The sequence below is a fragment of the Larimichthys crocea genome, chromosome XX (genome assembly GCF_000972845.2).
Source record: "Larimichthys crocea isolate SSNF chromosome XX, L_crocea_2.0, whole genome shotgun sequence".
In the NCBI taxonomy this organism is placed as follows: domain Eukaryota; kingdom Metazoa; phylum Chordata; class Actinopteri; family Sciaenidae; genus Larimichthys; species Larimichthys crocea.
The window spans coordinates 14,410,655-14,435,837 of NC_040030.1; the positions used below are offsets into that span (position 1 = coordinate 14,410,655).

General features: G+C 44.5%; 1 protein-coding gene across 11 annotated transcripts in view; it reads right to left on the reverse strand.

Moving 5' to 3' along the window:
• The window catches only part of sox5 (SRY-box transcription factor 5), a 213,744-nt gene that overhangs the window by 21,663 nt on the left and 166,898 nt on the right, over nt 1-25,183 (reverse strand). For 9 of the 11 annotated variants that reach the window (XM_027291908.1, XM_027291909.1, XM_019278157.2 and 6 more), the window contains 5 exons: nt 22,555-22,641; nt 17,384-17,556; nt 16,004-16,072; nt 7,437-7,563; nt 4,127-4,215 (listed from right to left, as the gene is read on the reverse strand). In XM_027291908.1, the coding sequence (XP_027147709.1) occupies nt 4,127-4,215; nt 7,437-7,563; nt 16,004-16,072; nt 17,384-17,556; nt 22,555-22,641 (545 nt within the window). The remainder of the gene's footprint in view (nt 1-4,126; nt 4,216-7,436; nt 7,564-16,003; nt 16,073-17,383; nt 17,557-22,554; nt 22,642-25,183) is intronic. The other 2 variants (XM_019278151.2, XM_019278155.2) reach the window with 2 other exon arrangements.

The following is a 25,183-nucleotide window of genomic DNA, read 5'->3' on the forward strand; positions in this document are numbered from 1 at the left end:
GGATTATATAGACTGACACATTTAGAAATCCCTTTCCTTTACTCATTACGTGTGTGGAAGTGGTAAGACAGAATTTGCCTAACTACAATCACCTATCACTGATGCCTATTGATTTCACATTGATCCCATGCTGCTATCACAAAATGGCATTTCCTTGCAACTCCAACAAGCCTTTAGGGCCAGGAAGAAGATATCAACACTGAAGCAATTCTCGCATCCGTGAAAATGCTTTGCTGCACTCTTTCTCTCTTCCAGATAAGGTTTTGTGGAGAAACGATTGATTTCTCATTTACCTTCTGTCATCTGTCCCAGTCTCCTTTTTCCTTTTTTCCTTCCTTCCCTCCCTCCCTCCCTCCCTCCTCTCTCTAACCGCCTGTCTGTTGTTCGTCCGTCCATCTCTCCGGTGTACAGTGCGGTAATCCAGGACAATATGTTCCAACATCTGCCTCTCCATATGATGCCTGACCTACACCATTGACCCTCTTTATACCACGCCGCACACACACACACATTTAATCTCTCACACACATCCACACTTTTCTCCTCCACTTACCTCCAGCCCCCCACCCCCCACCCCACCACCATCTCTATTCCTCTCAGTTTATCCTTTCAACTCATCATCCTTCTAAATACCTCTCTAGTACCTCTGCCTTTTCACCTTTATCGCTGATCTCTCTCTCTCTTACTGGGATGAGTGCATTTTTCTTTTCAATATATATATTTTTTTTTAGCTCTCTGTCCTTCTCAGTCCATTTATGTGATATGGATAATATCAATGATATCAAGGGTCAATAGGGAGGCCAGATTAACATGCTCTAATGCACAATGTCACACTCATCCCCCAGATTAAGATGCTAAATGCCAAACTTGTACACTCCAAAGCCTCTGTTGCCTTGAAAACTGTCTGTGGAGGATTCTGTGTTAAGCTCCCATTGACTATAAGTGCTACTCTGTTTATTTCTATGGAGGATGTTTTAAACATAAAAGAGCTTTAAATCATTGAGAGATTAATAAATTTTTCTAAGGACTGCACTTAACTTGAAGTTGTGGTTTTGAGAGTTTTTCCCCTCAGTCTTTTTTTCTGTGTACATAGTTTTTAAATTATAATCAGACCAAACTGATTTCTTCCTTTACGTCTGTTTTATGCATCAGATTCAGTTTTTAAGTACAGAATTATTTTAAACTACAAATATGGCTGTTCAAAATTTGCCAGTGGCTCTAATAGTACAGGTTTGATCAAAAAGCCTGTGTCACAAATTGGGGGCATAGAGTCTAAAAGAGATGAGGATGTACCAGTTAGGGATGGTCAAACAGAGGCCACTGAATTGTCTTATGGGAAATGTAGGATTCAGTGTTTCTGGGCTTTTATCCTAGAAATTTAGACTAAAAGTCAGAATATCAGGATCTGCAGTTTTGATTTAATTTCATTTGAAAAGATCGATCTCCCCGATTTCAAAACATGCACAATACTGAACTGCAGTCGTGCCTCTTTAATCCATCTAGTCCATTTTTTTCCTTTTATCTTACAAGGAAGTTAGTGATGCAGCAATCAAAATTAAAATCAAGGTACTAAATAAATTACCAGTTCTTGAAAAGTTGAAATTTATAGTTTTTTACAGTTCCTCAGCCAAAAATGTATGTCACTTTTAATATTGTCAATGTGTATGACACATTAGTGCCATTGTACCATTTTTCTAAAGTGAGTCTAATGAAGCCTGTTGAAAGTACTGAGGCACCAAAGGTCATGACCTAATTAAATTCTGTCCTCTCTTTGCCTGAGATAAGAACGCTGCCGTCACATGTGTGTTGCATATCACTAAATCTCCAATATTGGTCATTTTCATATTCTTACCTCATTTAAGGATTACAATGGTCCTTTGTGGAGTGAAAAAAATGGACTAATCACTCAGTTATATATGGGAGGAAATGCATGATGTAGAACACATGATGAAAACATTTATGTCAAACATGAGTGTACAGGAAATTACACTATACACTGTAATGACTGATAGTCTAAGTGTCCACATGTTGAAATAACATATCTGTCACCATGTTTCCATGCACTCTTGAATGTAACTGGGATCTGGGTTCATTGTGTTCCCTGCAAGTCTTTCATTTTCTCTCTATTTATGTGTTTGTCTTTGCTAAGTGGGTTCACCTGTGTCCTCTCTGACAAAACCACTGTGTTGCCGTGGCGACCTGAGGCCCGAGCTAACTGTCATGTCTCATCTCGGCGACAGACACACCTCCTTATCAAATGAGGGAGCAGAGACGATCCCAAAGGAAATCCATCCACATTGAGACATCTGTACTCGTGTTAGCCCGGGCAAATCCGTTTCTTTTCTGACAAGCCTTAATCTCAATGTGCAACTGTGTTTGTGTGTGTGTTTGTTTGTGACTGTGCGTGTGTGTTTTCTGCTGGTGAGATGTTTTTTTGCACTTGTTGTGTCCTCTCACCCCTCCCTGCTGGTAAAAAAAAAACCTAAAAAAAAAAAAAAATCCAATTGCAAGGTGGACAAAGCCGTTCAACTGGAGATTGAGTGAGTCTGAACACAGTCGAACATATGGACGGCTAGATTGAAGCAGTGATAACACCGCAGAGGACATTATTCTCAGGCTAAACACACAAATGTGCTCACACACACACATGCGCAAGTAATAATGAAATCAGTGAGGACAGCGGGGTCCGTTCTCCATGACAGAATTACACAGCTATTCTATTCTCCCTGTAGTGTCTAGCATATGGGGCAGCACGTTTGGCTGACAGGTGCAAATGTATTACACTCACGCTGCCTAACCTTTAACCCATATTTTCCCATAATTCCCTAAGTGTTTGAACAGTAAGTGAAAAAGATGTGCAGGAAAATACATGTGTCAATGCAGCTGTTTCTCTCAGATATTCATGTGCGCACACCATATTTTATGATGATGCGTGTCAAGGAGACATGAGGGCCAAGTGCAGCCCGTACTGAGGTCCGAGCCTAACGCTGAAGGTTAATGTGTTTCAGTCAGGCAACTGGGGGGACGCCTGCACAAGCTGTTAACCCCTGGGAGAGGGGGCCCCCCAAAGCCCACGTGGATCTGAGTGGAAGTATGTGAGGTCTAACCGTGTCTGTTTGTCTGTGTGGGTGTGCCGGTGAGTGCACGAGCAGTCGTCGGGAGGTCAGGATTACCAAGCGATAGGCCACTTATTCTAAATATGCAGACAGGAAAAGGACTCATCCTCCTTTTAAGTGGGATAACAGATGTTGACTCTCCATTTCTTCTTTTTTTTTTTTACCTCTGTGGTTTTGTCTCTGTCTGTCTCTGTCATCGCTCTCTGCTTTCTTGCTTGTTCACTGTTTGGTCTCTAAATTTACGGCATAGTAGCAGAACTATCAAGCAGATCCCTTGCTTAAAACTTATGACATATTCTGACCCCTTAAGTTGGACTGCTCAAAACTGTCAGCATTCAGTCAAATTATACATCTCTGTTAAATCCTACAGCACCATTTTTTATCATGCAAACAAAGTTCAGACTATAAAGTTTCACGCCTGGCTTGTAGCTTTACTTTGACTTGCGACTGACTTACTTCGTGATGACTGCTTATGATGGCCACTAATGCAACAAAACTTAAGTGCTCAAAAGTGTCTAAATCTTGCTTGAATTTTAATATGAAAATCATAGAGGTTTAATATTTTTGAATGCCTAAAATCTCTGGTGTGTTCAAGTGCTTGTGGAAGGATAGGACAAAATTGCAATTATCACATATAAAGATGCCTCTGTGTCAGAATATTTCTGACTTCATATTGCAGAACAAAGCCAGGGGCTAGGGTTACACAGTTCCGTGTGATTTTCGAGCTCCGATCATGATGATCATGTTTTTATGGGATCACTTCACTGTTCGCACTTTGGCTAAAAGTGACAGCTGTGTATCCCCAACCCCGCCCTGTGGTGGTTTGTATAGCTCAGTGGGCAGTATGTGGTGTCGGCTCTGTCGGTGTTAGGGGATTTATTCCCAATGGGACCACCCAAGTGTAAAGGAAAATTGAATGTTTTAGTCTGTGATATTCAAAGACTTCTGGTTGGTGTTTTACGCTGCTAAATGTGATTTCTAGAGGTCATGTGTAGATACTGTAGTCTTACCTGGAGTTGTAGGGGTCCCAGGCCTGGTGTGGCAGCAGCAGCAGCAGCAGCCATTGTTGTGGGGATGAGCTGGAGAGGGTAGGGGTCACCTGAAGAAAAAAACACCACATTGTTTGCAACACATGATGCTGATATTCAACGAAAATCAGTGATTGTTTTTGGTGCATTTTTACACACTAACATCCCCTTCTCCATGTCCCCCATCTCCTCCATCTCCACTCTCCCTCATTGATGTCTTTTGTCCTTCTTTTCTCCCTGTAGCATCCCACCCATCCCTCGCCATACCCTTTATCCTCATTCTATCCTATTCTTCTCCTCATCCTCCATCCCTCTCTGTGTCCCCCTCCCTTTCCCCTCATCCTCTTGTTTTTCTCCTCCTTCTCATCCCACCTTCGTCCCTCTCTTCCGCTGAGCCCCCCTCCCCCAACCACCACCTGAGTCCCCCTCTGCAGCTGTTAAAGCCGTCCTTTGTGTGCGCTGCCGGTAGGGCCTTAATGAAAAGCCTGATTGTGTGTCCTCCTCCTTAATACCCCCTGACAAAGAGCAGCGAGGTGAGGGGATTCTGATAAAGCTGGCCCCAGCGCCGTAATTAAGAGCCGCCACTGCCGATTGCTGCTCTCTCTCCTCTCTCTCTCTCTTTTTTTACCCCTCAACTGTCTTCTCTCTCTTTGTTGGGAGCGGGCTGCTTTCAGTCTCTCCCACTTTCTCCCTCCTTGTGTCCCTCTTGTTGTCATCTTTCTCTCTTCACAAGTTACTTCCTTCTCCCCCCCTCCGTCAGGAATGATAAATCGACAGATAGATGGACGAACAGGGCGGAGGAGATGACAGAAGTGCGGAGAGAAAAGAAAAGGACGAGTGCAGATTATTAGTGACCAGGTGCAGATAGGCCGTGCTGTAATTACTCCGAGAGAAAGGGAGAGAGAGAGAGAGAAAAGAGGGGGAGAGAAAGGTCAGAGAGGAGGGGAGGAGGTGGAGGGTGAGGAAGCGCAGATAGGGAAAGGAATGGAGAGGAGAGCATGAATACTGTACATCTTCTTATTGAATAAAATGTGCCTCTCTGGACATGCCCACTAACCAGAATACAGCACACAGAGGTCAGACTTTTATACCGGTATCACACTGAGGAGAAAACTTAAGAATGTTCTCGGGGCTTGACCTTACATTTCTGACCTGAAACTTCAGCACAACGGTCAGCCATCGGGGCGTTTTATTGTACATGGGCCCACATATTGCCCATGTAAATGTGTGTGTTTGCTTGGTATAAGCCAAGACTTTCCTTCTAACATATTTTCCCATATAACTGGGTCCTTTAAAAAAAAAAAAAAGCTGAGACATTCTTTTCTCCAGCGGGTCTGAGAGGGCAGGAGGGATTAAAGAATTATTTCAGGACTGTGTATTCTAGGAGATGGGTCTTTTCTCCTCGCTCCCTGGACAAACATGAGCTGGGTGGATATTTATGCTCCTCTTGGGGGTCTCTATAACAAAAGAGAGAAGGATGGAGGAAAGCAAACATGTTGCTCTTGGCTTGGGGACAGCGACCTCGGCGGGCGAGGAGGAAATTTCTCACTGACAAATAGACGAAGAAGGGAGATAGATGAAGGGAAGTGAGGCGCAAATACGTCATCGATATCCCTTCAGTGTCGATTTGTGCGCAAGTCTGCATTTTTAAAATTCTTAAAGGGGCGGTCCACATGATGTCATGATAATGTCATTCTTGGTCAGGATATCTTGGCCTCTGCTTTGCTTATTCTTTTTTTTAAACGTTCCTTGTTAGTCCCCCAACTTTATGAAAGTGCAATGCTACAACATTTGACTAACCTTTTAAATGTATTTGTGTCATGTCTTAAGTATTACATGAACCACAGGATTTTTTACTGGGGCTGCAGAGGTGGAATAACACATTATACTTTCATAATTTGCATGACTGAAATGATTTAAGACAGGACTCTTGAAACCATGTCTTCTTATGTAAGCATAAAGGGAAAAAGGAAAAAAAATCAGCTTCATATACAGCTTTTGAACAAAATAAGAGACACATTTGGTTTTCATTATTTGGACTAGGAGAAAATCATCACAACAGTTAAACAGTTTAGTTTTAACGCGTTGTGTAAGTGGCTTTGAAAATAGAAAAATTGTGTTACTGTTCAACAAGTGTTCAAACAAGACAGCCACTCAGTGCACAGAAGTCCATACTGTGCAGATAAAATCTATTCATATCTTCAAAGCTATGAAGCGCCGTGAGAATATGTCAGAGCACAATGCTACACATGTCCTATTTAGAGCTGCAGCACCAAACTACATCAACTCACAACAACTTTGAAAGTTGCCAGAGAGTTTTCTCAGGGGCGGCCCAGCCTGGCGCAGCGTGCCAATCCGGTTGGAGTTGGCGGAGGCAGTGAAAAGACAAGCCCACCACTTGACAGGGTATTTACGTGGGCAGTGGGCGTGGGTGAAGATGGCACTAATTAAAATGGAATGGACTTGTTTGGGAAGCTGTGAAACTCTAAGGGGGTGGAGGGGAGGGGAGCGGGATCGAGTGTGCACGAGCTTGCATTTGTGTGCACGCTCACATATCTATGTCTTAGTATTTTTTATTTTTTTTGTGTGCGTGTGGTCTTTTTTTTGTTGTGTTTGCGATATCACAAAGCAATCTCTGGCTGCCTGGACGTTTGTGTGTGTATAAGTGTGTTAGTGTGTGTGGGCTGTGTTGGAAACATGTTCTGGCTGCGTCCTGTGTTAATGTGAGGAGAACCTGGGGCAGGTCACATTACCACCCTCCCCACCCCCCCTCTCTGCTAACCCCCCACCGTGCATTTATTCCCAGCATCCCCTGGCAAGCACCCACCACTCTTTCTCTCTCTTTCTCTCTGTCTCTGTCTCTCTCTCTCTCTCTATCATGGTAAACAACACATTGCCACACAGCCGGAGCGTGATAGCCAAAAAAAAAAAAAAAAAAAAAAAAAAAAAAACATGTCCTGCAGGACGCCTGTATTTTGTTGCTTTTATACATCAAAAAATAGACAAGACAAAAGGAAGGAGCCAAAAGGACTGAGAGAGGGAGAGAGAGAGATAAAGGGAGAGAGGTTGAGAGTGTAAACAGGAAGGGTGTATTTGGACTGGTTTTTCTATTAAGAGAGAGATGTTGTTGTAGGGGCGAGCTCGTCTTTTGGGAAACAATCCGACTCCCTGTGTGGGAAAATGGTCAGACTCTACCTTGCTTGGTGAAAAACATTTGAAACATCACACATTCAAAGTACTTTTACACTGAAAGTTGCACCTATTTATGAATGTGTGTGTGGCTGTTACTCACTGCAGCCAGGCTTGTAGTTGAAGCCAGGGGGCATGAGGAAGCCCTGCTGGGCTGCAGCCGCCGCCAGAGTCCTCTGGTCTGGAGGAAAGACGGGAATCATCAGTGGAGGGAGTTGGCCCTGGACCTGCTGATGAAGGAGGGAACACAGGGGGGGGAGAAAGGGAGAAGGAGGAACAGAGGAGGACGAGGAAGAGGGGAGAAAAGGAAGAAGAAAACATGAGAACCTTTGGTATCTCTTTAAGTGACACTAAAAATGCTCACAATAGAGCTAAAAATAGCACTGCACATGTTGTAACTGATCTCAGAACAGTACCTTTCTCAAGACAGTTACATCTGAATTACATTACAATCATTTCTCAGAATGATGTGCGTTAAGGCTCATATACAGACATACATGTAAAACATATGGAACACACAACAACATCTGTCTGCAAACACAATGGTGAAGTTGCACGTGCACACACACACACACACACACACACACACACACACACACACACCCTCGATCTTATCGACTCAAAGACAAAAAGCAAGTCATGAGGACAGTTCACAAAACTCTCACAACAGCTGGCCGTTTCCTTTTATCTGGAAGATGATGCCCCCCCCCCCAACACACACACACACACACACACACACACACACAGACACACACACACACACAGACACACTAATACACAGACACAACCCTCTGCGCACCCGTCGGCAGAGAGCCATACGACTTCACAAGGTTTCCAGGATTTTAAAAGGAGAGGCAGAAAAAAGCTCCTCCGATGGGTGGCTTTGGCAGGGACGACAGGAGAGAGAGGGAGAGGGAGAGAGAGAAAGATAGAGAGAGAGAAAGAGAGAGAGAGAGAGAGAGGGAGAGAGGGAGACAGAAAGAGAGAGAAGTAGGAGACAGATGGTTGCACTAAACAGCGTTCTGCCAAAAACAACACACAAAGACTCGCGTGTGATGGACTGACTGACAGTTTGAGAGGAAAGATAGGAGGAGATGAGGAGAGGGAGAGTGGAAAAAGGTGAGACGAGGAGGAAAACAGGGAGTCTTATCGACCTGTAAAGAGATGTAATGCTGGTATGATTGCAGACACCACAAATATGAAGAGAGGAAAGGAGCTCCAGCCAAATTTTGATCAGTTTTACAAAATAGTCGGAACAAGAAAATCAATGTGTTTTCCATAAACTACTGGGCAACATTTTGGATGCAACAGACTCAATAGAGCCCCGGTAACTCTTCAGCTATGCAAGTACATCATGTTATTTACTGTATGTCTATTCATCCAACTACTTGCTTTTATTGAAACATACAGTGTTTTTATTGGCCACCAGTCCTGTTTTTAAATCTTTGGGCATGGCAACAATACAACAATACTGCGCCTACACTGTACAGAAATAAGATAAAAAGGAAGAAGCAGGTCCTGCAATGCGATCATATATTTAACAAATCTGTTTAATCACTCCTGTACTTCTTCTCTTTACCAAAACAATGATTTTTTATTTTTTTTTACTAATTATTTAATTGTTTAAGTGACAGTTCTTTAATGTAAAATGTAAACAGGCCATAAAACTGATGTATGGAAACTTTAGACAAAGGTGTTGTACATCCACCTGTGTTATCTTTACGGACTTGATAAGATTATAATCAGTCCACTCGTGCGGTGGTGGAATTTAAAAACAAGGCTTTTTAAATTGAAGGTGTACTCCTTCCAATTAAAATGACACTTCCATTAAGTTTGGATGTTTGTGAGAAACAGATTTTAATTTTAATTTTTTTTTTAAAGATCAAAATGGAAGCAGCTTGAGAAATTTTGAAATTTAACCTCTAGTTTCATACCTAAAACATTTTCCAAATTTCAACTTGATGAAACTGGCACAGTGCCAGTTTAAATATAATTCCCTGACAGGGTCCTCGGGTCTTTGACCTGTGCTGCCTGTTGCAAAGCACTTTGTTCCTCTTTATAGCTTATCTCCCCACTCCGCCTTCTCCTTTCCGTCTCTCTTACTTTGCCAGGAGGGCAAAGCGGTAATAGCTGAATAGGATAATGGGCAGGTAAAAGCCGTTTGACGTGGAAAATTGATCTGGAATGATGAAAATGGCTGGAAATGGCTGCACAATCATGCAGTGGTGCCATGGTACAATCAGACAATATTTCAGCGATATGGACACTTGAAGTGGTTAGTGCTTGAGACAGGTAAATAGTCTCTCAGTGCTAACAGTGATCCCAGCTCTGCCTGCCTGTGTGTGTAGACTCAGGTTTCCCTTGGCGTATGCATGCTCCTGTACTGTAAACACCTATGTGTGTGTGTGTGTGTGTGTTTCTGTGCGTGTCTTTTCCACCCCCCTTCCTCCTGCTCCTGTGTGTCGGCATGCGGCAGCCAGCAGCACTGTAATCAAACTATCACTGCGCAGGGGAATAGCGCTCTCTTCAAGCGACTCCTGTTTCCCCCTTACACCAAAAACAATAATTACTCCACCATTTTGGTAAACCATAAACCGACGTGCTGCCTGCGCCGTGCGATCAGAAGGGAGAGGCGTTCCAGCGTGATGCTCGGACAGGACCCCCGCAGGGACGAATCACAGACAGAACAGTTCCGCTTTGCCTTTCAGGCCTAATTGGACATATGCTGGAGTGGATCTGGCTAGCAATACTGTAATGTACCGTAGGGAGGAGGAGAGAGGAGGAGAGGAAAGGAGAGGATCTAGAGGAGGAAGATAAGTCTGTTGCAGCTATTATCCACAATACTGTACATAGAGACATAAACTGTATGGCATCTGTGTGGCTTTACTTTTCTTCAAAATAAAAATATCATAGAATTTTCAAGTCTCTTTTTCTATCGCATTACAAAAAGACTGCATACAATAGGAAGGAAGGACACCAGGCAGCCTCAAAACTGTTACACAATACATGTGAGTCCACAATTGGATAGCAACAGAAGAAATGAGTAAAATGGCAAGAAAGGACACAAAAGAATGAAGAAATGGAAAAACATACAGGGAGAAAGTAAGACAGAGAATGGTTTATGGAGCATCATTCCCTCCCATATGTTGCTGCTGAGGAGAGTGTATGAGTGTAACAGCTGTTGAGCTGATGAGCAGCACCATTAGCCTCGCATTGGTCACTGGCATAGACACACTCTGACCTCCACAAACACACACACACACACACACACACACACACACACACGACAACAAGTTGAGGCTAACAGGGATAAACAAGGGTCTACAAAAACTGTCTGAACTGTGTGTTTGGGTGTGTGTGTGGAGGTGTTGGTGGGGTTAGGGAAGGTTATCTACTAGCTGATCATATGACATCATATGGCCTCCTGTGCATTCCTTCGTATTTACATTCCTGTACCATCTGCAAAATGACATATTTCTCCCAATATTGATTATACAATAATGCAATAGCTTAAAGTGGATTATGAACGTTAGCCTTGTGATCATAGTGTAAACCTTGAAACTGAGAGGAAGAAAAAGCGAGGGAGAGAGCTCTCCCAAATGAGAAAAAGAACCAGAGACAAAGAGATGCATTGACAGAAGGGAAAGAAAAGCCTGTGAGAGAAAGTGAGGGTGAGAGAAACAGAGAGAAGGGAAAGTGAGAGCGAGGCTAGATCTATCAGACAATCTCCAGATCCCACATAAAGGAAAAAGACACATCTGAAACAGCAGGCGCTTTGGGGAATAACGCACTCCTCAGCTTCTCTTTCACATCAGGCCTAAAGTGAACATGAAAACCTACAACACACGCAGACAAAACATCACACTGCTGCTACTGTGCGCTGCCGACGTGGAGAACAAGGGGCTCTGCTTTTTATCTGCAAACCCCTCCACGTCCAGAAAAGAAACCTGAAACAAACAAATCTGGAACTCATCTGAAAAAATGAAATCCTCTAATCAGCGATAAGTGAATCCGAAACAAAGACAAATACTCTGAACGGAAGGAGAGCCGCATACATGTATAAGGAAAATGTGTGAAACTTTTCTTGAGAACTTTCACAGGGGCAAAGAGGACAGAAAGAAAGAGAGAAAGTCGACAATTCTTCTTCTCAGGAAATAACAGCAGATAGACGGAACAGAACGAACGAGAGAGAAAGAAAGAGAACGGGAGACGGAGAGGGGAGCAAGAGTTGGATAATTGGCAGCGAGTCGAGGCTGCGTTCACCACGCGCCAGGCGGCACAGCTTGAACTTAAAGCGCTGCTGCGGCATAATGAAGATGTGGCCGCTAATTAACATATGGGGTGTGAAACAGGTTGGTTGGCACGCGGCGCGCTAAAAACTCCAAGGTAAAGTTATTATTGGGGAGTAATTAGCTCTATGAAGTTAATGCGCCGAACAATAGCTGCCAGCGCCGCACAATATGGCTCGCATCTGAGCGCGCGAGAAAAATAGCCCCCGCTAAAAGTGCGAGTCCCACAGCTAAAATCTGTTGGCGACCATATGCTCCGGCAATTAATGCAAGACCTGGATGACCTATTGCTAAAGAAGGGACGTGCGAGTGATAGAACCAATAATTAATTTAGAGAGAGAGGGAGAGAAAGGGAGATAGCTGGCTTTTTTAATATTAGTCCATTAACTTTCTATGGACAGGGGCGATGTGAAGCCAGCCTGCTGTGAATGTAAGGGGGCATGGTTCATGTCACAGTGGTTGGGATGTGCACACACACAGACATACACACACACAGACACACACAGGTGTGTGTATAAATTAGAGAGAAAGCATGTGAGACAGGGTGGGTCTCAGTGGGAATGGCTGGTTGGTTTTGGTCCAGTTTGTGTGTGCGTGTGTGTGTGTGTGTGCGCACATCGCCATGTAAGGAAAACACAAATTACACTGGTTGCAGTGTAATGGGAGTGATTAAACAATTACACAGGCAATTGGGTTAGCCGCTCCTATGCACAGAGTACAGAGGTGCCGGTGTGTGGTGTGTGTGCATGTACAGGGTGTGCTGCATGTGTGTGAAAATGAATGAACAGTGTTCTTGCTTTTGTTTTTCACCTTTTCCCTCTCACAGAATGAAATATTTTCAACATGGACACAGGCTGCGCTTGTGAGTGTATCAGGTATTATTACACTTGGAGTGGTGTGTGTGTATCTGTGCGTGTGTGTGTGTGTGTGTGATTGAGTTACCAACGTAGGTTAACCTTAATAGAGAGCTTGTTAGCCGCTGTCGCCGCCATGTCTGGCCTCTTATAAACTAGCATCAGGTGGCTTTAGTCATTTTCTGATTCTATCTCACTTCTCTCTGTCTTCTTTGCTGTCTCCCACCTATAGCAATGGCAGTGCTTGATAAGATGAAAGACAGCCAACAGAGGAAGAGAGGTAGACACACACTTGACTCTGTGTGTGTGTGTGTGTGTGTGTTCTGGTTGAGTGAGTTTTGATTCATTAGGCAGGACACAGTCGTGTCCCCTCATCCTTCTGTTTCAAATGCACTGTACACCGTGTGTGTGTGTGTGTGTGTGTGCGTGCGCGCGCTGTGCCTCTATTCTATGAAAATGTGCGCGTGTTCTCAAGGTAAGCCCTGAGCCGCTCGGCAGGTGAGCTCCTTTCATCCCCGTCGCGCTTCCCTGCGCGGCAGCGACAGTCGTCCCCGGCAACACCGGAGGGAGCCTCGGAGACAAGTCGTTTAATTAGAATGAGAGAAGACGAGAGGGAAAGCAAAGGCAAGTGTGAGGAAATGTGCTCACCCCTTTGAGCTTAACAAGAAGGCCCCTAGCAGGGGGCAGGAGTGTGCCTGTGTGTTTTTTGTGTGTGCGCACACATGTTCTTGTTTTATAATTCTTTGGAGAGCAACTTGTGTTATAACCCTGGATTGAGCACAAAGTTTTGGGTCATTTTCCTCCTTACTTTACCCGGGGGAGACGTTTAGCTTCAGGATGTTTGAGTTTAGGCTTAAGGTTAAAATTTGCCTTAGGTTGGTCGGGTTAAGGTTAGGGATAATTCAGGATCAGGACTTGTAACCTATCAAGGGATAAGATTAGAGGTTTAGTCAGGATAAAGGTTAAGTTCAGGACAAGGATTAGGTGTAGCCCTCAGAAAGTAAAACAATGTGAATGTGTGTGTGTAACAAAATTAATGGATTGTAATTGATGCTAATTAATGTAGAATTCCAGGTAGAATCAATTAGTCAGAGCGAGAAAGCAGCAAATTGCTGACTTCTGAACACTGATGAATGGTGTGTGTGTGTGTGTGTGTGTGTGTGTACGGTTCATACTGTATGTCATTAGCTTGTGTTGCGGCTGTGCCTGCCTCTGTGAATGAACGCCGCTTGTTTGTCAGCTCGCACATGCATTCAGCGAGCGCCGCTGGCCTAAATAGTGGACGCTAACATGCATATCGCTAGCTTGATTTGGGTTTCAGGGTGAGAAAAAAAAAAAAAAATAGAAAACCGGACGCGAGGACAATAAATAATTTGTCCGCCTTTCATGAGGGATGTGTGTCACTCTCCTCTCTTTTTCATGAGCTTGATTATTCGTTTCATTTCATCACCTCTTCCAAGTGGACGGTTGAAAGCATTCTTCACAGGCCTTTGGGGGTTTAGGCCTAACAAAGCCAAGGACGCAGACACACACACAGACACACACACACACATGAAGGGACAGCTGAACTCAGCCTCGTTAGGGGGAAATGCAATCACAAGGGGTTTATCATACAGACAGAAAACACACACACACACACACACACACACTGAACCTGGTGCCCTCTCTCTGGCAGGCCATTGTATTGTGGGATTGTGCGGACAATCTCTTCATGAATGATTAAGCAGTGTATTTCTCGACCAAGTCTTTGATGATGAGTGTGTGTTTGATCATCAGGCGAGTACGCGGCACTCTGTGACTGCAGTGTGTGCGCAAGTGAGCGGGCGAAGGAGTGTATTTCTATATGTTTGTCCGTGTTTGTGTGTGCTGTGATGGTTGTGATATATGTGAATGCACGAGTGTGTGTGTGTGTGTTTTTGCACTCCTGCGATGAGCCCCTGTTGATTGTGTCCCTCTCTTAACGAGGCTGACTACAGCTGCCCCTGCTTGTGAGAAACTATTGTTGGGCCCGTTCAATGGAGAAACGCTTGTTTGGGAAAAGGTTGCAAAGTCATGGGAAAAGGGAGCTTTGTCTCGGCGGGGTCGTGAGGGAGTGAATCATGAGCGGACGTGTTTATAGCTTAACACACACAGCTGCGGCAAACACACACACACACACACACACGCACACACATATGCACAGATGAAGAAATGAATGCTCGAGAATGCACAGAGAAATCCTCAGAAACAAACATGTGCGTCTTTTTTCTTTCTTTCTTTTTTTGTCAGAGAGAGACAAAACGCGAACAATTCAGAATTTAACTCGCACAAAGCAAATAAACACAGCTGCTTTACACAGAATCGTGGACACACATAGACACACGTCCCACACACATGCTATCACAAGGTCTCTTATCACACAAACTGTGTATGGCTAACCTCTCGGGGGGAAAGGGAATGTGTGTGTGTGCCTGTGTGTGTATGTGTGTTCCTTCTTGGACAGGGTGTCTCTTTATGATACAAAGCCCGGCATTCTCAGCTCAAAATTCAGTGTCATCTGCTTTTACAAAGGCCTGGGCTATTCGTTCCAAGCCACCTGGACCAACATAGAGGCTTCAGTGTAGCACCCAAAAGGACAATACTTCCATTTTGAAGTGTTACACATATACCCACCCATTTTCTTGGGAGCCTAAGACACAGATTCACATTCAAAGGGACTTTTTTTTTTAGCTGATTTACTTTTTTGGGCATATATAAGGTTATTCACTTCTGTCTACAATCTGCATGATTAGATTTGTTAACGTCTTGTCCATTACAAAAAGGCTCTAAATAAGTCAAGTCAACTAAGTTTGCTTTTCTTAGTATTTCCCTGTAAAGGGAATTCCTCCTGTGGATGTCAGTGCGATCAGCTCTCTTCAGGAGAAAAATACTTATAGCTGCCATGATCAACATTTTAGAGGATATAATATGACCAAAGTCTAACATTTCATTTGCTTCAAAGAGAATCCATGGAAACGATGAACCTATTGTCAACGTTTGGCCCGACTTCCCAAACCCTTCTTGACTGCTTAGTTACAGAGTCTGGATTTGAACATGTCTCCATCTGTGAAAACACCTTCATCACTCAAACACATAATGGAATAAACATTAGAAAAGCGTACTTCACTGACAGTTTGATGTCTAAACTTTGATTTATATAATAAAAACTTATCGTATTTCTGATTTTTCCAAGCAGGCTGACCACTTTTAAGTGATTACACAGGTTGTGTACGTGTAGGTTTGTATGTGTGTGTGTGTGTGTGTTTGTGTTTGTGTTTGTGTGTGTGTGTGTGTGTGTGCTAGAGGAGGAGGAGTTATTATAAGTCAAAGCTGATTCAGGCTCTAAACACTGATGACTGAGCAAAGAAAAGCCGTAACAATCACAATCACAAAATTGCCTTTGTGGGCCACGCAGATGCACATCAAGACACATTCACACACACTTGAAACGTACATACACGAGAATGGACACACACACACACACACACACACACACATACTGGCCTCACCTGGATTTGTTGCTGCAGGAGGTTGATTTTGTGTTGCTGCTGCAGAAGCTGCTGCTGTTGCCGGGCAATCTGAGGACGAAACGCACAACACATTATTAGAATGTATATGCAGCATGTGTGTGTGCGTGTTTTGGTGTGTGTGCAGGGCCTGTGGGAGATGCGACACATCTGCAGGTCTCTGGGGCCCCAGTTGCATGACAGAGGGTCAATGCCCTGGTATGAAATATTTAAGAGCTCATCTCATCTGGCCTCAGCTCACAGCCAAATGGACAACAGTGTCACACCAACACACTTTGTATTTCCAAGTTACTCAACTATTCCTTTCTTCTTCTTTTTTTTTTTATCTATTAGTCATCATCTATTTGGAGATGTTCTCTCTCTTTTACAGATTTATATACACTATTTATTATTACCTGCTAGTCCTTCTTTTGCATGCATTCTTACTCGTTCTACATGAAAGCAACAACTTTAAGCCTAAAATGAAATTAACTTGTGCACAGAAATTCTCCAGTGACTCATAGGAATGGAATGGGAACAAGAGTACAGTATACACGTGCAGTACTTACACATACAGCCGAAGGTACTGTGAGGCATTGTTTGTCACAGGTGATTTGTCCTAACATCCCGTGTTTTTGTGTGTGTGTGTTGTTAATGTTGTAAACTCGTGCTTTCCAGAAGCTAAAAAGCACAACAAAGAGGGAAGCCCTTCTCTATGCAAATACCTGGCAGACTCTCGCCTGGGAGCTTGGAGTGTGCGTGTGTGTGTGTGTGTGTGTGTATAAAATGCCTGAGTATGTCTCTGTTACATCCGCTCCAGCAGTACATACCCTCAGCTCATTCCTGTGCAATGTCCCCGTGTTCAAGCTGCCAAAGGCTCATGTCTCTGGCTGTGTGAACACTGTACAGTATAAGATGTGTGTGCGTGTGTGTGTGAAACAGGGGTAAAAAGAGTGTGTCTGGTCTGTGTTTATTTCAGTGCAATTTGTTTCTTTCCAACCACACCTTTGAGCCCACCTTCTGTTCCAAACGTTGAAATCTGTGTGAGGATTCCTGATGACCATTTGTGATGATTTGTGAAGTGTGTATGTGCAATACTGTGTCTGCACATACCAGTGTGTGTGCATCTTGTGATTCCAAATCAGTATCCAATCATGTGCCTTTGTTTACTGTTTCCTGGCCGAGCACAATGAATGTACTCTGAAGTTTCTATTTTAAAACATGGTGGATTACCCAAAGAATCAATCCATCTACGGATGAGGGGGAATTCTGTTTTATTTATTTATTTTGTGAACTAATGCCAGACTAAATGACACGTCAGGGTGGACATTCTTTGCAGTGTAGATATACAATACAGTATTTCTAAATGCAGAGCTCCTGTACCTGGTCCTGCTGCTGCTTGGCCAGCTCCATCTGCTGCCTCTGCTTCTCCATCTGTGAGGCGGCCAGCTTCTTCTGCTCCTCGTGGGCCGCCAGGAGCTGCTCCCTCAGGCTGCTCAACTGGCCAATCATGCCCATGAGCTGGCGCTCTTTCTCCGCCAGGCTGTCTGGAGTACCTGGGGTAAGGGAGACAGAGAGAGAGAGAGAAAGGGAAGTGGGGGGAGAGAGGTCAAAGGTGAGATTGTGGCACTCTGAAGAAAAGTACAAGACTGGGTTGAGGTTACACTGTGAAACCTCCTTCACAACTTTTAGACATATCACAGATACAAGGAAGATTTTATTTATTAATGTACAATACTTGTCAGCAATTACAACTTCTTCTATAGAGACATATTTTGTTTTATTACACCCGAGGAGTGGTTGTGACAAATACATAACTCTACTATAACTATTACAACTACATTATAGTGTATTATAAACCAACTACTGCTTAGAAATGATAAGCAGGGGGACTTCAAGAGCCGCCCAACTTAGAACCAGAGTTTCATTTGGAAAGACGTCAATTCAACAGGAGCAAAAAAGCAGACCGGGTTGGAAATTATACAAAATCTGGAACTGGGATGTCATGCTGTGTTCTTCTTCTTTGTGAGATTTTCATGGCTATCTGGAGGCCAGAAAGGATTGTGGGGGTGAGGTTAGAGGTCAGAGGCATGAAGGAGAGAAATGGAGGAGGAAGGAACAACAAAGCAGTGTAAAGCTATCCAACGCTTGTTGGTCAAGCTAATATATGGCTGGTTAGGGGCTTTGGACGGTAGGAGGGGGCACGTCAACGGAAGGTGCATTCAGCGAAGTGCGTATGTGTGCTGCAGAGTTGTAAAACCAGATGTTGACTTATTTTTCTGGGCACACAAGGCCAGCAGTGAGCGCTCGAGCCACATCCATCACTGCCTTTATTGCCTTATTGAAATAAAGAAAATAAATCTGGCCAAGGAAACATTCGTAAACAGGCGAAAGGTGGGGGCAAAACAAATGTGAGATCTGAGGCACATTCATATGTTTAACAAACAAATACATCTTCAGCCAGGTTTGAAAATGTACATTTCTTGCTAAAACTTGAAATAAAATCTGAAAAATGAATCTGACTGGAGCTGAATTATGGGTGAATTTTGAGATTGGTCTGTAGCTATCAAGCTGTGTGTGTGTGTGTGTGTGTGTGTGTGTGTGTGTGTGTGTGTGAAAAAAGAGAAAAAAGAGAGTGTGTCTGGTCTGTGTTTACCCTGCAGTCAGCCAACCTCCTGCTCACATTTAGCATGGCCTGACCTTCGACCTCTCAGATCCTGACATACCAGCTCCATTACACACACACACACACACACACACACACACACACACACACACACACACAATTACATATACACAAACACACTTCCACACAAGGCCTAAATCATTCAACAGGATGTAGTTAGAGAGAGGCGCACTGAGGCACAATCAGTACGAGTGTGTGCGCCCATGTCTGGTCATATGTACCAATGTTTGCCTACATGCCTTTGTTGTGTGTGTGCGCGCGTGGGTGGGTGTGCATGTGTGGAACAGCACAATCCCCCATTGTTCTTCAGCTGCTACCTTTAACAGGGCCACATTCCTGCACCAGTCAAACCAGATGAGGAAGAGAGAAGGAGAGAAAGAGGGAGTAAGAAGAGGGAAACCGGGAGGGAGAGAGAGAGACACAAAACGGGGGATGAAAGGGGGGGCCGGTAGAAGGGATGGAGGGATGGAGGGAGTGAAGGCGAGGATGCTGACCTGCCCTTTGACCGCTCTGGAAGGTGAGAGCCATCCATTTGTCCTCCCTGTTGGTAGCCGCCGCCTCACAGCCACCACCCCCCTCTTCACCCACAAGCCTCCACTGCCCGCCGACACCCCCCTCCTCCCTCACTTCCCCCCCGCACTCTATCCATCCGCCAACAATGAACAATAAAGGCAACTGTCGGGAGCACTGGCCGCTGGAAAAATAAACACGCCGCTGTCCTAACTCACAGACCCACCTTTGTAGAGCCAGAAATGTGTGTGTGTGTGTGTGTGTGTGTGTGTGTGTGTGTGTGTGTAGCCAAAGCTGACCAAGACAAGAAAGAGCCTTGTGTTAAAAACGTTAGCCCGTTCAAATGGGGGGTGAAGGGGTGGGGAGGAAGGGGGCAAAGGGGGAGAAAAAAAGGATAAGGGGGGTTGCAAAGGTGAAACGATGGATCAAAGGAGTCTTTCTTGTAGGGGGTTCTTGTTGGGGTTAACCCCCCCTTTACACAGACACACACACATCCATGCACATGCACAAATGCAAACACTAAAACTGGGCACTTCTGTGCAAAACAGTGCGTACGTTGAGGTGGAAGGACATTCCTCTAGTTAGGTGTGTGAAAACGAAGACAACCACTCTATTCTTTTTTTTCTACAGGCTGTTCTCAATCCCCTCCTTTCCAGCTGTGGATCTTTTATCAGCAGAGTATTTGCAGAAGAAGAGGAATCCGAGAAAATAACACACTTCCTAACTGAGACGAGATTTAGTTTACTCTCCTACGAGGACGCGAGCTGCCCCGTCTCTCCCTCCTCTTTCAGAATTTCTGTGGTCGCCCCATAAATCAGCTCGCGTTGGCTTGTTTCCTCAGCTGCTGCGAGGCGGGCGGGTGGATCGATAACTGGTTTCCTCCATCGCTTTACACACATTCCTCCTTAGGCAGATCGCTACGGCCCGCGCTTACCTACAAACCCACCGAACCAACACCAACTCTCTCCTTCTCTCTCAGACGCACACACACTCATGCGTGGCGTAATTAACCAATTTGTAACAATGTAATACTTGTCACCGCGTGCGCAGGGCTAATTAATGACCTCGGCTCCATTGATAAATCCCCCCAGTAAGGAGGGAGGAACGGGGATGAGATGCCTGAGGAGGAAGGGAGGGAGGCAGGAAGGAGAAAAGGGACGAGACACAGACATGATGGTGGAGGAGAGAAGAGAGAAGAGGGTGAAGGAATGATGCGAGTTAAGAGAGAGGAAGGGGAGACAAGCTGCAGGGAAGTAGTCTGGAAACAGAAGAAGTCTATTTAGAAGGATATTTGCAGGTACACTACAACACAATTACTGTGAATAATCAAATAAAGTTAATATTAAGGTAATTCAATTAACATTTGATTAAAGCGCTTGCTATATTGTTTATAGTAACCAGATTTTCCAGTAACTCAACTAGATAACTTTACTTGATTTGTTTAACTACATGATTTGTAGCCTGCAGACAGCATCCTACTATTCTTGTTTACTGTCTCTCACATTGGTGGGTGCATGTTTACAAGCTCATGCCGGCCACATGTTTCATGTCGTGTCCATAGATTTGAGAAAATGTCTTCTTGGGTTTAAATGTCTCCTTTAGTGTAACATCATGGAGCATTAATAAAGCGCTGGAACAGGCTGATCCTGTTTAAGGATGGCTTTACAAGATGAATCTTTCCTGTCACTCTCTGGTATTTAATGCTGCAGATCTGATGATAATGACACTATTCTGTGCGGGTATTTATTCTAGTCCTATGAGTTACATACTGTGTGTGTGTGTGTGTGTGTGTGTGCGTTTTGCTGTGAACCACATGGGGCCTTTTACCAATGTGGCTTCTCAATAAGGCTGACGGAGCGGGAGGTGGTGGCTCAAAATCACTTTGTTCCCCACAAAAAGCTCTTCAATGGAATTCAATGAAAAAAAAAAAAAAGTCAAGGGATGTACCGACAAGTGAGAGCTGCACGCACACACACACACACACACACACTGACACACGCACACATAAACCTTTACATTGAAACTATTAACACAGACACTTGGCTTTCCATATTTCTGTCTCTTTTTCCCTCCTCAATCAAAGGAACAAGTACAAGTTCATACTCACAGACACACATTGTTATGTAAGCACTGTCGAACACACACACACACACACACACACACACACACACACACACACTCATACATAGTGCTGATATTTCAGCCCAGCTGTTGGTGTGTGGTGTGCCAAGCGGGACGCCCCTACACAGAAATGTCAACGCAGCAGGGAGCTGGGAAAAGGGGGTTTGATCAATGGAGCCCCCCTCTCGACGGCCACGCCGCTCCGCAAGGCTCTTTGATTACATATTGCTTTGCTTCCTAATGAAGCTCAATTACTGGAGGAGAACGACAGCTTTGCCCTGGAGTTACAGGGAATAATAGCTCAGACTCTTCCACCTCTTTCTGCTTCTCTCTACGTCTTTTTATCCCCCCTCGCTCTCTCTTTCACTCTCCGGCTGATTCTTGCTCCGACATATTCACAGCGCAGCTCTCTTGTTCCCCTTTTTGTTTCACTTCCTGCCCTCTGTCCTGCCCTGTCTGTCTCGCTCTTGGACGTTGAGAAGGGTTGATGTGGATAAAATGGGCGATTAACACCGAGATTAACACAGAGCTCGTGAACTAGCTGAGGCGTCATTGACTTTTTGACACGCTGGTCGAACATGAGGTGGAGCGGCCGGCTTCATTCAGTTCATCTGAGTTCTTTTCAACTGAATTCAGTCAGTTTCCGTTTATTTCAATTCAGGCATGTCGTATATTGCCTTTTTCCAAGAGGAGTTAGGCTCATCACAGATGCATAGCATGTGAGTTGTATGGTTGATCTATGACGTGGAATAAAAAACGTTTCTCCTGTACATCCACATATTATACGGACTGTATATTATTAGATACAGGAAAAGGTTTGTGTTATGGGACATTTTGAGCTTTAGTTTTGTCAAATTATGTATGTAAAAAAGCTACTTTTAATGAACTTTTAACACTCCTGATGATTTCCTTTTGAATGAATATGTTTTGAGTTTTCCCATCATGCTTGATGTAAACAAGTTACCTGTTGATTGAGTTACCTGTGAGCTCCACCGCTTCATTTTTTAGCCTACTGTATTATTGCATTTAAATTTTGGTGAATCTGCACCATGAAAAGACATGTTGCATTAGCTCCTAACAGTTTATCTGCAGCAACCACATGGGCAAATCTTTATTATGAATGTTTTTTTTTTTCTTAATGGACATCGGAGGTGCATCGATCAAGTTCAAAAGTTTAAATTAGATTCTTTGACAGCTAGTGTACGTTTAGTTCTGTTGTTATTTAGTTGTACCATACCTTTAATTTCTCCGATGTGCCCTGAGCCCATGGCCAAAAGTTTATCCTTCCAGTCCTTTGACAACAGCCTCTCAATGCTGGGGGCCTCTGTTTAAGGGAGGAGGAAGGGGGGAGGGAGGGGGTGCAGAGGAAAGAGAGAGAGAGGGATTCAGTTGGCTGGCCAACATGACAATAAAGCTCATTTAAAGTCCATTTGCTGTAATAAAGGCAGCGGCAGCTCAGCCTAATGGCCGCATCAGCAGGAGAGAGAGGGAGAGAGAGGGTGAGAAAGGTGGAAAGAGAGACGCTGATAATCGAAAGAGAGGAAATGTGAAGAACAAAAACAAGTGAGCAAAAGGGAAAGAGCGAGAGAGGCGACGTAAGATAAAGAGAGAGACAAGTGGAGGAGAGAGGGAGAGAAAGAGAGAGGCTTTTTCCCTCTCACCTGCTGCTAGAGAATCATTAGCCCTGTGGGCCCTGAGACAAAGAGGGCCTTAATGCACCCGCCACAATGGACACATTATCAGCTACCGCTTTGTTTTCAACACACACTCCACAGACCCTTACACACACAAACCGCTGCACGAACACACACAAGCGCATGCACACACGCACACACACCCGCTAAATCAGTAATTATAATCCTAGCTATGATCACACACACACACACGCACACAGTGGGGGAAATGGAAATGTCACACAAGACAGCGTACACATGCAGAGATCCTAAATGTGTGTACATATATATATATGCACTCATAGATATGACACACACATCAGCCAGTCACCCTGTTGACTGTTATTGACGTGGACAAAGGGAAACAGAGAGGAAGAGAGAGACAGGGAGAGAGAGAGAGAGAGAGAGAGAGAGAGAGAGAGAGAGAGAGAGAGAGAGAGAGAGAGAGAGAGAGATCTCTATTTACTGATTTACTGGGAGCCATCTGCACTTGGGGTGCAAGGCCTTGCTAAGGAAAGAGGTTTTACACTTTGAGTGGGGAGATTAACCCTATCAGCCAACGCAAACACACATACTTGAATGCAATAACAACCCCCGAAACACACAGACTCATGCATGCACACACACATATATACATGTTTACAACTGCTGATGCCAGGCGAAAAGTTTGTTGGTGACCGGATTATTAGTTTTTATTCCATGATGACAAGAAAAAAAAGTCTTAATCTCACTGGTGGAGCCTGACTACACACACTCACACGCACACGCACACACACTCTGACACACAGGGACACAAGCATGAAGGCTTTCCACAGAGAAACAGCTTAGCGCTTTTTCTCCACTGAGTGAGACACACACACACACACACACACACACACACACACACACACGCCTGCCAGACTCAACAGCAAATCAAAGTACTTTTACTCATCATCCAAACACTAAAAACATGCTTTGCCTATCTTTCTTCTTTTATTTTTGTGAAGGAGACAAGGATGAGGAACCACCTGGAGATCTTCAGGTTTTAAAAAGGACACACAATCCAACTAAAACAAGGATGCATGCGAGGGAGAGTTGAGGCATACAAGCTCCGCTCAGGCACACACGCACACACAAAGCACTGCGCCCTACATACTGTACCATGGTTTATGTGTGTCTAGATGTGTGTGTGTGTGTGTCTACAGCCTCCCCAGAGACCTGAATCAGGTCCTTTCCTTTGGCTTCAAGACCAGAGCATTCACGCTCCGCTGGTTACAATGGGCACAAACTCACAAACACACACACACACACACACACACACACACACACACACACACAAGTAGCGGAAGATCAATGCTGAACTTCTAGGCAGTCCACCTCTCACTCTTTCTATTTCCCATCCTCCACTCTTGCCTTTTCAAATCCCCCCACCGTCCTTGGACTCGGACTGGTCTGTCCTTGTGTTTTCGTGACGCTGCCACTCAACCAGTTAGTCAGCAAACTGAGTTTCGGCGCTACGTCTGATGTGCTCGTGGTGTTTTCTATCAGACGCCGCCGTAGCCTTGAGGCAATAGGTTAGCGGCAGGGTGAAGGTAGGAGGAAGAGGAGGAGCAGAGAGCAGATAGATGGAGAATTTGTTGCAAAAACAGGGACGAGGTAAAGAAATGCATGAAGAGAGAAAGAAGGAGTAGAAGAACGAATGTGCTCCTGTGTGTTACCCCCTCCCCTGTGACAGCTGTCTCACCATCACCCCAACAGGTGCTATTAGCCCCTGGCGCTCCCCCTCTCTCCCTCTTTCTCTGTCTCTCACTCTCATCTCTCCCTCCAGCCCTCTCTCCCTCAACAATGACAGAGGCTTTTAAGCCAAAGAGCTTTGACAAGTGAGAGGGAACAACAAATGGCAGTGTCGCCTGTTCTCTTACCATTGCACTCCCTCTCTGTCTCCATCTCCTAGTTATTATTTTTATTTATTAACAGGGCTGCAGTTATTGTCCCCAGTGACAGGCCGGGGCCACTTTAACTATTAATAAAAAGCCAAGAGGCTCTTTCATTGTGCGATGGATGGAAAAAATGGGAGGAAATGGGCAGGAGGAGTGGAGAGGGGAGAAAAAGAGGAGAGGAGAGGAGAGGAGAGGAGAGGAGAGGAGAGGAAAGGAAAGGAGAGGAAAGGAGAGGAGAGGAGAGGAGTTGCTGTAGCTTTTAGTGAGATGTTGA